This window comes from Balaenoptera acutorostrata, chromosome 6 (genome assembly GCF_949987535.1).
Source record: "Balaenoptera acutorostrata chromosome 6, mBalAcu1.1, whole genome shotgun sequence".
Taxonomy (NCBI): domain Eukaryota; kingdom Metazoa; phylum Chordata; class Mammalia; order Artiodactyla; family Balaenopteridae; genus Balaenoptera; species Balaenoptera acutorostrata.
In genome coordinates this window covers 91,420,905-91,434,096 of record NC_080069.1, presented here as the reverse complement: position 1 = coordinate 91,434,096, position 13,192 = coordinate 91,420,905, and the positions used below count along the sequence as shown (strand labels likewise).

General features: G+C 36.8%; 1 protein-coding gene across 5 annotated transcripts in view; it reads left to right on the top strand.

The window, feature by feature from the left end:
- The window catches only part of HEMGN (hemogen), a 43,381-nt gene extending 30,831 nt beyond the window's left edge, over nucleotides 1–12,550 (top strand). For all 5 annotated transcript variants that reach the window (XM_007197041.2, XM_028162540.2, XM_057548168.1 and 2 more), the window contains 4 exons: nucleotides 2,241–2,366; nucleotides 4,119–4,212; nucleotides 8,384–9,444; nucleotides 11,824–12,550. In XM_007197041.2, the coding sequence (XP_007197103.3) occupies nucleotides 2,241–2,366; nucleotides 4,119–4,212; nucleotides 8,384–9,443 (1,280 nt within the window). In that variant the 3' untranslated portion in view covers nucleotide 9,444; nucleotides 11,824–12,550. The remainder of the gene's footprint in view (nucleotides 1–2,240; nucleotides 2,367–4,118; nucleotides 4,213–8,383; nucleotides 9,445–11,823) is intronic.
- Nucleotides 12,551–13,192: the final 642 nt, after the last annotated feature.

Genomic DNA, 13,192 nt, shown 5'->3' with positions numbered 1-13,192 from the left:
TATCAGAACACGGGGTGGAAACAGCTTAGGCAGGCTGCAGCAGGGTGTAAAGGGTCTAAATATTATCTCCCTCCAATAAAGATGTGCATATCTCTATGGGCCTACAGTACACAGAACTCAGGGACTAACATCTGTCCACCTTCGTCCACCTTTGTAGTCTGACAGCCTTGCTCAGTACATGGCACAGAGGAGGCATTCAGTAAGGTTTGCTGAATCGTTGAACTGGGTCTTATAAGCTTTAGGGATAATTGTGTTTAAGAAGTAATTCTGCATCTTCTGTAAGGTGTCCTAGAAGTATTCTAAAAGGTTATCTTATTTCATTATCATAAGAAACAACCTGATCAGTAAGAATTAAAACATATCAAATAAAGCGACTAATTTAAAATGCCAGTTTAAATTATAAAACACTCCTGTTTTATAATTTTCAAAGCTACTTTAGTTTGTATTTGAGTTTTTAAAACCCTGTATCTGAAAATCCAAAAATTATCATGAGATAAATTGCAAGTTACACTTTCCATTCCCTATAAGACTTCTCGGAATAGGGACTCCCTGGAGTTATCTGAACTTTTAGGTAGAGATTAACTTACGAGAAAGACTGGGGAACCGAGAAACTTAAAGCTAGAGCTTAGGATCTAGTAATTAAATACCACATTAAGTTTTGGTGGTGAGCCCTTGAGTGCTTGTTATATAGTTCTCAATATTTTTCAGTGTGTTTGAAAAACCTTCTTCTCTCATATGTTCACATCACACGTACATTTTCATACCCAGGCAAGATCAAGCATAACAAGATGACCCATCTTTTAATCAGTAAGATGTGGTGCCACCAGTAAGTAAGAAAATTTGGGGCAGGTAAATCTTTCCCCTCCTTGGTTCTCAATTTCTCTGTGTATAAAATAGGGGGAGGGACTAGATGGTTTAGGAGGAGATGCTAATGCCTTAAGAGTCTATGGAAGTAGAGGGCATCTATTCACATTATAAAGGTTTTCTCTTTATAAAGGATTCCCTTCCGGTTTTCTCTGAGTTTCTTTAGTGCATTTAAACTGTGACTTGACTTACCAAAATCTTGTCACTGTATTTTTATTACTAATAACAGCAGCTAACCCTTACTAAGCAGGTTGAATATGCTAGGCACCATGTATTCAATATGACAGGCACATATGAAATGCATTATTTGATTCAGTCATCCCAATAACCTCATGAGGTACATACCAATATTGTCCCATATTGTAGGTAGGTAAACTGGCTCCAAGACTAAGTGGCCTAAGGTGACTGAATTAGGGAATGTGGCAACACTGGAATTCAAACTCTCTTCACTTCAGTATCTGACTCCAGATACAGTGTTAACCCTGTATCTCACAGACCTTTTGCCTGTAATAGGAGGTGGTCAGTGTCCCTTTCCTTGGTGAACAATCCTGATCCTCTGTGCCTCTTTGCCTTCACAAATCGGGTGACCGATTGAAGATGGGTTATTCCCTTGGTTTCAACTTAATTTCTGTGACATAATGTGCTGATATTTTCATTAAGAAATGCTTTTTGACCTTCCCTGGATGAGTCACAGTGGATTTCACTAGTTATCTTGAGTCACTTGTGAATGATCAGGTGAGCAGAAGAGGGTTCAAATTTGCTTTGAATTCCTCATTTAGTTCTTTATGTCTATTATCTACGTCTAACAGCAAGACTTTCCATTACTTTGCATCAGGTTAAGATGAAAAAATGCCACATGCAGGAAAACAATATAAGATTAATTTCGCATCTTCATAATTTTCACATTCATAATATTCACTTTCACAAGAACTGTGTGAGGTGGCCAAGTCAGGAATTATTCACCCACTTTGCAAATGAGGAAGGATAGTCACGAAAAGGGCAAGTGATTTGTTCAAGGACATCGAGCTGGTTAGGTGCTAGACTTGGTGTTCTTCATATACTATGCCACCTCTGTATGTAAAAAGGAACATCGGACTCAGGCACTTCTTAGTAGAGCCAAATGACTGCCATACCGGAGGCTGTGACGTACCAGCCTGTGGCTGCAGGGCTGCCTGTATAACTAGCCACTGTGGTGGAGGAGGACATAGCACCAGCTGTGCCCCCTGCTCACACCTGTGCAGTATGATAAAGAAAGTAGAAGTAGCCAGCAGCTGTGGTCCAGCTAGATAAAACTTTTAGGCAGGAAATCAAGTGTCAAGTGAACTCGGATATGTGTGTGTTTTTAACTGTTAGGTACTTTTGACATTTTAAAAAAGGGTTCTTGTGGAAGTCAGACCAAACAGCAGGAAGGTATTGCAGCAAGATGGATTTGGGAAAGGACCAGTCTCACTTGATGCTCCATCAGACACCTGATCCTCATCAAGAAGAGAACCATGTTCCAGGTAATGAAAGAGACCTTAAGAGGTAGTGGCTGTTGGGAAGTATTGGACTATGATTATTTTCCTCTTTTTATGGCTCTGGCAAAAAAGGTGCATAACTGGATACGTTCATATATTAGAATGGAAGAATTGGGGCTATATAACTTTCTGAGGTGCCTTCTAGTACTAAGATTCTAATAAGCCAGAGAAACACAAGGAAATAATAAATGAATTATTAATAATATATATAAATGAAAGATAATGAAAATACCCAATACCAGATAGTTGTGGTAAAACAAATACAACCATATACTTCTTTGGTAGCATAAATATAGTGAAACTTTTGGAAAGGGATCTGGCAATAAGTAGCAAGAACTATAATAGTGTTTATTCTTTTGACTCACTAATCTTAGTTTTTGGATCTATCCTAAAGCAGCATTTTTGCTGCTTTTGCAGAACCCTAGGCCTTGAGGCAGTGATTTAAAACTTTTTAATGCCATGGATCCCTTTGGCATTCTGATGAACCTCTAGACCCCTTCTTAGACTAAGAAGTCTAAATACATAAAATTCAATACATAGGATTATAAAGGAAGCAATTATATTAAGATAAGTTATCAAAATAAAAAACTATGATATAATAATATGTGTGCTTATTTATAGATGCATTAAACAACAAGATCCAGTGGTGGATCTAATTACCACTGTATCAAATCAAATAAATGATATTTTAAGGTATCTGCAATAACTGTAATGTTATATGAAGAAAATCTGTAATTTCTTTTTGTGACAAAATCACACACTGCTAAAGCTACCGTGGTTTGTTACCTACATTCATAATTGAAGGAAATGGTCATTTAAATTAAAGATTGGTAAAAATAAAAGTATAATTTTCCCCCGTCCAAGTTCACCATTAAGGACTTCTGTCCTAAAAACAAAAGGTGCCATGGTCCAAGGGGCATTTTCTCTTTTAGGGGGTCCCGGTGCAAATTTGAAATCATTCTATAGTCTCTAAGAAGTTCTACATCAAAGACCCAATGTTAACTTTTCACAAACTTGGATGGCAACAGAACCTTTCTTTTTTTTTTTTTTTTTTTTTAACAGAACCTTTCTTGATAATAACTTTAATATTCCAAAGAACTTGGAGAAACATCATCCAAAGGAAAAATATACAAGAGAAAAAAAGCTGTGTACATGAAACATTTATTATAATTTGATCTACAATGGCAAAAAAAATAACTGGCAAAAACCTAAATGTTCAATACGAGTGGAATGAGTGGATAAATGAGAATACATCAACTTGATTAAGTTCATGTAGCTGCTAAAGTTATAATTATGAGGACGAGATGATGGAATATATTTTTGATGTATCAGGTTAATAAATGTTAAAACTGTGGTATGCCATCATTACAACTTTAATATAGGGACTAGATGAATGCGAGGAATAAAATGAAAACAGGTTATAGGATGGCAGAACATGGCTGATTTTTTTCTTTTATGTTTGTACAATATGTACACTATTTTGAAAAAATTAATAGGTTGGTAGCACACTTATGTACAAATACTGACCTTTTCATTTAAAAAATGTTGACCGAATGTTTGCTCCCAGGCATTCTTCAGAGGCACAAGAATAAATAAGATATAGTTCTTGTCCTCAAAAGGCTAGGAGAAAAACTTACACACCCAGTAAAGGGATTCTACCATTTTTCTATAGGACTCTTTTCATGTTAATGCCACAATTCATCACTATCTCCCATAACTTTCATTTTGACCCTACAGAAGTCATTGGAACTCGGAATTTAAGAAACAGAGAGCAACTCAGAAAAAGAAAAGCTGAAGCACAAGAAAAGCAAACTTCACAATGGCAATTTGGGTATGGTATTGCTGCAAGGGGAAAGGAACTGATATTTATCTAGCATATGCTACTTGTCAAGTGGTGCTGAGCACTTTAACACACTATATTTCATCTTTCCAAAAATCCCATAAATTAGGAGCTGTTATCCTTATTTTACAAAAAAAAGAAAAAAAGAAAAAAAAAAAGAAACCAAGTCTCTGAAGGTTAAATCTCTTGCCTAAAGTCACCCATCTAGTAAAGTGATGGGAACAGAATCTTATTTATGGTCTCTTTTAATTACAGTACCAGGTGATCAAATTATGTATATTGTAGAGAGGCCTGGTGTTCAACCACCCTAGTAATATAACCATAGAAGCATCTGTTGGGAGCGGGAGACACCATTGAGAAGACCCCCAAGCTTGTTCTCCAAGCTTTCTATTAGTGAAATTCTTCTTGAATGAGTGTAGTTAACTCTCCATGGAGTAAACCAAAGCACTGTCTGTAAATGAGTGATGGAAGAGTTTGAGAGTTCCTAACTGTCCAAAGTCAGCTGTATGTAATCTCAGGAAGGGAGTACATGAACATGACTATAAATTAGGCAGCATCTAACTGCACCATTTAGAATATAACTGTGAAAACAGAGGTATTGCCTGCTTGGAAATAGAAAAGGGGAGCCCAAGGAGCCAAAGTACAGCATCCATCTGAGCCAGGGTTTCTCAACGCTGGTGTTATTAATGCTGTGGGTAGGAGACTTCTTTGTGTGGGAGGCTGTCCTGTGCATTGAAGATGTTTAGCAGCATCACTGGCCTCTAGAAATCCACAGGACTCTCCCCTCCCCATCGTGACAACCAAAAATGTCTCCAGACCTTGTTAAATGTCTCCTGGGGTCAGGGGAGAGGAGGTAAAATGCTCCCAGTTGAGAACCACTGATCTAAGCACTCTTCTTCTTTAAAATTTTTTTGATTAAGATTTAGATGTGTATTTCTTCTTTTACTGTAAAAATGTTTCCTTCAATGGCAAAAATAACATAGGTATACATTTTTCACAGGGCTGGGCTCTGCTTTGTGAAAAAAACCCCCAAAAACATAGGTATACATTTTTCTAGGCATCATTTTTTAAAAAAACTTACAGTACAGATGTTTTAAGTACCTATTCCCACTGTGGACTGAGTATCGTCTGTTCTGCAGCAACACGTGTTTCTACAACACCAGTTAGCTCACATATGATTGGTAAATAGGAGAATGATGTCAGTATAATGTGGAAGTTGTGTTAGTTCATAATTTTTCCTACTCAAAAGAAGCCAGAATAGTGGGAATAGAGTTAAAACCTTCACAGGAAAGGAAAAAGCCTTCAGCTTGGCTGCTGTATAGACAGGATCCTTTTCAACCTGCATCCGGGGCTTCTTCCCCAGAGAAGGACATTGGTAGCTTTGCAAAGATCTCCACATATAGCAGGTTGCACTTCCTCCTGTGCTCAACTTAGCGGCAGCCCTGCTGGCTCAGAGCACCCTTATTTGCATGATCTCAGCACTAAGCCTGCATTTACACTGTTGCTTTTGTGCATTTTTACCATCCCCGAGGCAGCCTCCAGCCATAGTAAGCTGCCTGTCTGGACTATCCAAGTTATCTCTCCCCTGTCCCAATTACTGTTTATGCTAGTGTTAAAAAGTTGCATAGGATTTGAGTCATTTGCTCCAACTTTATTTTTTCCCCATAAGCACTGTCACTTTTAGTGCATGATTTTGCAGAAAGTGAGGTTTTTCAGGAATGCATATATGTTATAGCAGAAACTTCTGTACTCAAGTCCTCTGGCAGGTGACTCTGTTGAAGAACACCCAATTAGTTCCCCTAATTCCTTACTCACCAAGCAATCTTCTGATCATTACTTGCCTTCCCAAGTACTTGCTACAGAGAGAGTGTATTCATTTGTTAGCCCAAGCATTGTGACTTTGCATTTCTCACTGTTCATTTAAAAATTGGTCTTGAGGTTTACATATCAATCTCTTTGAGCTGGTTGATGAGCTCTGACCCTAGAAATGGAGCTGGTTTCAGTATACTCATAGAATTGGGCTGCTGTGCTCATTGGTTTGGGGGGGGGGGGCAAGACTGAAGAAGTCACTGGAGTAGGTGGAACCTTGGTGAGCCTCTTGGCAGCTGGCCGGCCTTGCTATTGTGACACATATCTATACTACTGAGGGCTGTTCTCACTACAACATTCTACACAGTGAAACCTTAGTTCCAGAGAGAAGCGGTCGAGTGTAATAGTTAAGAGCCCGGCTGCTAAAGCCAGATGGCTAGATGACTAGATTTGAAGAGTGGCTCCCTCACTTCTTAGCCATTTCACCGTGGACAAGTTATTCAACCTCTCTGTGCTTCAGTTTTCTCATCTGCAAAATGGAGATAATAATAGTATCTACCTCATAAGTTGATGTGAAGACTATATGAGATAACAGAATAAGTAAATTACTTAAAACAGTGCCTGGCATATAGGAAGCACCATGTATATATATATATATATATATATATATATATTTCCGATATTAATATAAGAGTACTAGTTTCTATCTGGATGATTCATTCATATAAGTTATTACATGCAATTCTTAGAACAACCACATGAGGTTGGGCAGATACTATTTACTCCATTTTACCTGTGAAGAAACCAAGGCATAGAGAGTTTAAGTGACTTGCCCATGATCACATAGCTGATAAGTGACAGAGTACAGATTAAATTTTAGGCCACACAGATATATTTGTATCTTTTGGGAAACTACCAGGAAGAACATGGAACATTACTCAGATTTCCCTCATATAGAGATCTACATAACAAATTATTTAGGATTTAATTTCTAGGATAATAATGTTGCCTGAAGAATTCACATACATCATCTTTTTAAAATCTGACAATAAGGACTTTATAATTTATCTTGTTACCTTGGTTACTTGGAATTAAACTTCCAAATGCTGAGGTACCATATCATTTTTACCTTCTATATTATTTTTAATATTTATTTTAAACTGTACTATTACAATATGTACCTTTTTTATATTGACTTCAAACTGGTTTTGATGAGACAACCTTTAAAAAAATTTAATTATGGAAAATTTCAAACACACAAAAGTAGAATAGGGTATACATTTTTTAAGTGTACAAGGAACTGCGAGCACTGCATAGGTGTAAAAAACACTGGTCTTATCTCCAAAGACTGTCTTGTTTACTAAAAGAAATAGGGTTTCTCCAGAAATAACTACAGGATGAGGCAGCCTATGTTCTTTACCTTAAGCATAATCCTCATAATAAATCCTATAGGAGTGGTAAGCAGGGAGAGCATTTCAGCCCTGTGGTCTGTTGGAGAAGGCTCCACGGGGCTGGTAGCATAAAACAGAATTTCAATAGGTTTAGAAAAATGATGAAATGCTTATTTATAGTATCTTTTTCTTCCCCCAAGTCTGTCTATATTAGCCATCTGTATTTGGTTATATTTGCAGTACCTAACAATTTGTCATTGGTTGCAATACCCATGCATATCCTTTCATCTTCTAGATCTTTAGCTATTGGTTCAGAGTTGGTATAATATGACCACTCATGCCTTTCCACCAAGCTGCTTTACCTCAAGGAAGTGTTTTTGCAGCTTTGGAGCTTTGGACCCAGCTTTGGCCACTTAGCCTGCTTTACACAAGACACTGTATTAGATAAGCAAGCCATATACATCATTCACCTGCAGGCTGCGCAGATGAGGAGCAGGCCTGCATTGCAGATCTAGGAACACAATCATATCAGTTTACCCAGGGTATAGAGAAATGAATTCACATAGACTAAACCCAAAGAGACTAGTATATAAACAAGAATGCCAGTCTATTGATTTATAACATCAATGATACATTTTCCATAACCAAACTTTAAGTATATGCTCTCAAACGCGTGCACATACACACACACACACACACAAACGCTACACTCACCAAGAAGGTTCCTGTTGAGCAAGGCATCAAAGACAAAAAGTCCTGAGGATCATTTCCTCTCCTGACAATTGAGAGCATCTAGAACTGCTTCTTCATTTTACAAACAAGGAGACTGAGGCCCAGAGAGAGATTAAGTGACTTGTTCAAGGTCGTGCAACAAGGCAGTGGGAGTCCTGGGACTGTTATTACCAAATGTATATTTGAATTCTGGAGCCCTGTTGCTGACACTAATTCTGATTTCTCTATAGAGAGAAAAAACACAAGCGGCAGAGAACAGGAAAAAGAAGTGAAAGAGGCAGAAAGAGACAACAAAATACAGAAACGAAGGTGGAGCCTCTGTCACAATTAGAAAAGGAAATGATGGAGAAAGCACCAGCACCTACAGAGAAAGAAACTGAACCACCCAGGAGTGTGACCGAAGCTCTCCTTCCGGTAGCCTCCACGCAAAGAGTTGTGCCCAAGAAACCTTTTTCTGAAATAGGTCAAGAAAGCATTATCCATCAGGAAAATTCTTCTGAATACCAAGAAACAGCAGTACAAAACCACCCTTCTGAAATACGCCAAGATATGGCTGAATCTGAAGACCTCTCTCCTAAAATGTGCCAAGAAATAGCTGTATTTCAAGACCATCCTTCCAAAATGTGCCATGATATGGCTCAACCTGAAGACCTCTCTCTTAAAATGTGCCAAGAAACCGCTGCAGCCAAAGCCCTTTCTTCTAAAACATCTGAAGATATAGCTGACCTGGAAGGATGCCCTCTTGAAGCATACCCCAAACCAGAAGTGCCTAAAGGCTACACTCTTGAAACATACCAAAAAAGAGCTGAACCTGAGGAACACAATTCTGAACTAGGTCATGGAATAGCTGAGACTGAAAACTTTGTTCCTAAAACACAAGAAATAGCTGTGCCTAAAGAGCTTTCTATAAAAACATACCAAGAAACAGTTGAAACTGAACACTTTTCTCATAAATCATATAAAGAAATTGCTGTGTCTAAAGCCCCCTCTCATAAAACAATCCAAGAAACACCTGCTCCTGAAAAATATTCACCTGAAATATACCAAGAAACACCTGGGTCTGAAGAATATTCACCTGAAATATACCAAGAAACAGCTGGGCCTGAAGACTATGCACCTGAAATATACCAAGAAACACCTGGGCCTGAAGACCTCTCTACTAAGACATATAAAGATAAGGATGTGCCTGAAGAATGCTTTCCAGAACTGTACCAAGAAAGAGGTGGGCCCCAAGACCAGGATCCTAAAGCACACCAGGAAGATGCTAAGGATGTTTATATTTTTCCTTGAGGTAGGGTTTTTTTTATTGGGGTCAAGCTAGTGACATGCCACTTATTTGTGTTCCCTGTTCATAATCAGAGCACCAGATAGGTTTATCTCCCTTGGAGCGGTGATTTATTGCTTTCTTTGACAATCCTGGGTTATCCCAGTTATCTCAATGGGTATCATCAATGTCTTTGGCTAGTTTCAAGTGAAAAATGTTTTTCATTCAACCAATATCTGTTTGGTATATTACCATATAATTAAAAGAAAATCATTCAAACTATAAGTGTGTATAGTGGGTACTTGTACATACTATCCATTTTGGGAAGCTTTAGCCAGTGAAGAAAAATGAACCCCATATAGAGTGAATTATGTGCAAAATATTTTAAAGGACAATTACACTTAGATTAACAAGAAAACTTGGTGAATAAAGGTTTTTCTAGAAAATTAAAATTTCCTGGCAAACTAAAGGTAAGTAAATTCATGGTACAAGCTACCGAGGGAGATACAAAGACATAAAATATGATCCTGGTAATAGGGAGCTTGTTCTTGTAGGACTTACCAGGCTTACCCCAAACCCTTTCTATTTAAATATTTGCTCCTGAAAAGCTTTCTCCTCTGCATAGCATTTAAGAAATAATGTGACCTTTCTTCAGTTTGACTTGTTTCAGGGACATAACTGAGAGCCTTGATTCTCTTTGTGCACTACTGTACACAGTATAAGAAATGGGCTGTCTAGCAGACAATAGCTATCCCCAGGGAATTGTGTTCTAAAGAAATCCCTTTGGTAGCTTATTTTCTCTTTCTCCTAAAATATGAGTGCAACAAAAACCTGGGGTTACTGTATTCCAAGTAATACAGGTTTTGAGGAAATACCTTTTAAAAAATTACGGTAAAAGCAGACATATGAAGCACTACTTGTACTGACAGGAGTCCCCTGATGGAGAAGCAGCTCTAATCAACACAGTGCCCAATTCTAAGAGTTTCATTTTAAACCCAGCAAGGTTAAGATGGGCAATTAGTTAATGCTTATTTTGTTTTGGGCTTTGTCTTACCAAACAAGTGGAAATATCTACCTTTTTGCTGATTGTGAAATTGTCATAGTAATAAATTATAAATGTTTATTATAATAAATTAAAGCAATATATAAGTGACTGTAGAGTAAAAGTCCCCTATAATACCATCTCCTATCTCTGATCCCCAAGGTTAAGTTTTTGTTTTGTTTTAACAAATGAGATGGTATCAATCCAATACATTCCATTTTACAACCTGCTTTTTTTTCACATACAATATATATTGTGGCCATCTTAATGACATCTTTTGTAACAATTGTACAGTATTATATGTACAATAATTTATTCAACCAATCCCTATAATGATGAACACTTAGATTACTGCCAGGTTTTACTATTACAGCAATGTTCAATGAACATCATTGGAAGTAACATTTATTTAACTAACATTTATTTGGCACTTTCTATCTGCCAGACACTGTATTAAACATTTCATGTGAATCACTTTATTCAGTGTTAAAAACCCTAGTGGATGAATAATATTATCCTCATTTTATAGATAAGGAAACTAAGGCACTGGAAGCTTAAGTTGGTCTGATTACTTCCTTTGGACAAAGCCCTAGAAGTTGAATTGCTGGGCCAAAGGGTACCAGCATTTAAAGTCTGGATACATTCTGTCAGACTAGCCTCCAAAAATGTTGTAGCAATACACAGAAACCAAGAATTTATGTAAGTGCCTGTTGCCCATGCCCTTGACAACACTGCATATGATTGTTTTAAAAATCTATGCCTATTATGCTAGGTTAAAAAAAAACCAAACTAATTGTTTTAATTCCCACTTTTTTTATGACTAATGCTGCTAGGCATATTTTTATGATTATTATGAATTCAGTATTTTTCTTTTGAGAATTGCCTGTTTGAATCCTTGTTCCATTTTATATTTGGGATATCTACCTTTTTGATTGATTTTAAAAATCTCTTTAAATAATAGTTATTAAATCTTTACCTACATATAAGTTGTAAATATTTTTCTAGTTGTTTGTGGTTTGACTTTTTTTGTAGTAGTTTGGCATTCTATATGACAAAATTTTAATGTTAGTTTTTAGTTATTCAAACCTGTCACGATTTTAATTCTTAATCATTCAAACCTGTCAGTCTTTTCCCTTATGGCTTCTGGTCTGTGGTCTGCTTAGAAAGGTCTTTATAATCTTAAGATTAAAGGAATATTCTATTGTTTCTACAACATTTACTGTATCTTAATGTTTAAATCTTTAATTCATCTGAGATTTGTTTTTGTGCAAAGTGTGAGGTAGAGTTTTTTTTCTCCAAGTGGATAACCAATCATCCCAATACCATTTATTAAATGTATTTTCGTATTTTATTTTATTTTACAGAAATGAAGGAAAAACCCAAAGCAGAAGAACCAGAGATACCAGCAATTCCAAATGTTCCTCAAGAGATTCACCCAGAAGATGAAATTTGTAGTTCTTTTGCTTTAACCATGTTCAACTATCATAGTTGTCCAACAAAATTCACATCTTAGTACATTATATGTGTGATTTTTCTCAACATATGGTAGAAATCTCTACAATATTCATTAATATTTTAAAAGTGGTTTTTCCCCCATATATAGGCCATATCTGAAAGAGAGAACTGATGTGATTTTTCAGGCTCTACCACATAGACAACATCCTGGTAGTGTGTGTGTGTCTGTGTGCACGCCCATGCGTGTGCACTCATGTGTAAGTGTAGGTATATTAGGGAGAGGATAGTGGTGGGAACAGACTTAATAATTTTCCTGCCCTTAAGAATTAGTCAAATAAATGTTTGTTTTCAGGGGAAAATTACTGAGCCCTCCCTTTTCCCATTTTTAAGTCTGAACAATTAAAATTTGAGGAAGTATATAGTTTTCTTATAAACTTTGTTCAATTACTAATGTAACAATAGCATCAAAATCTTATTCAGGCTTCAGATGGCTTTTAAGAATTTAACAATTTTAACAATTCTTATTCTGGGACTCCTTCAAAGATATTTTGGAGTGATGAATGTAGTTGTGTATTTGAATTTTGATTTTCTACTTTTACTTTTTATACATTGTAATTGTGCAAAATGTACATTAAATCATTATCACGTGTTTGTGTGAACAGCATCATGGTAAGCACTGTGAGGGTTAGAAGACCTATAAGACATAGTCCTTGCCTACTAGGAGTTTAATCTAGTCTCGTGGGGGAATAAAACAGAAAACAAATAATTACAAAAGAAAGTAGTAATGCTAGTGCCATTTGAATTAGAAGATACAACAGAGGGAATGCTCACTTTTTTGCTGGAGTGACCTGAAAAAATTACACATGAGTGGAGCCTTGAAAGATGGAGAGGATTTGTAATATAGGTGAGGATAGCAGCATTATTGTATGTGACACAGAGAAGGGTGAATTAAAGACATGTTCAAGAGAACTGCATGCAATCTACAGTTAATGCAGGGTCCATGTGGAATAGCAGGCTAGCAGGCTGAAAATTATTGTATTATTGGAGTGTATGGAATTTTGCTTGCCTAACTAAGAAGTATATTATTTACTTAGGTAATGGGGAACTAAGTAAGACTTTTGAACAAAGAGATGGCAGTTTTAGTATTTCAGGAATATTTATCTGGTGATAATGGTCAGGTTTAACTGAAAATTACAAGAGACTGGGGGCAGGAGTAGAAACTATTCTGGGCAGGAAGACGTCTGAAAATCTTCCCCCGTAAGATGTTAGGAAAAACCC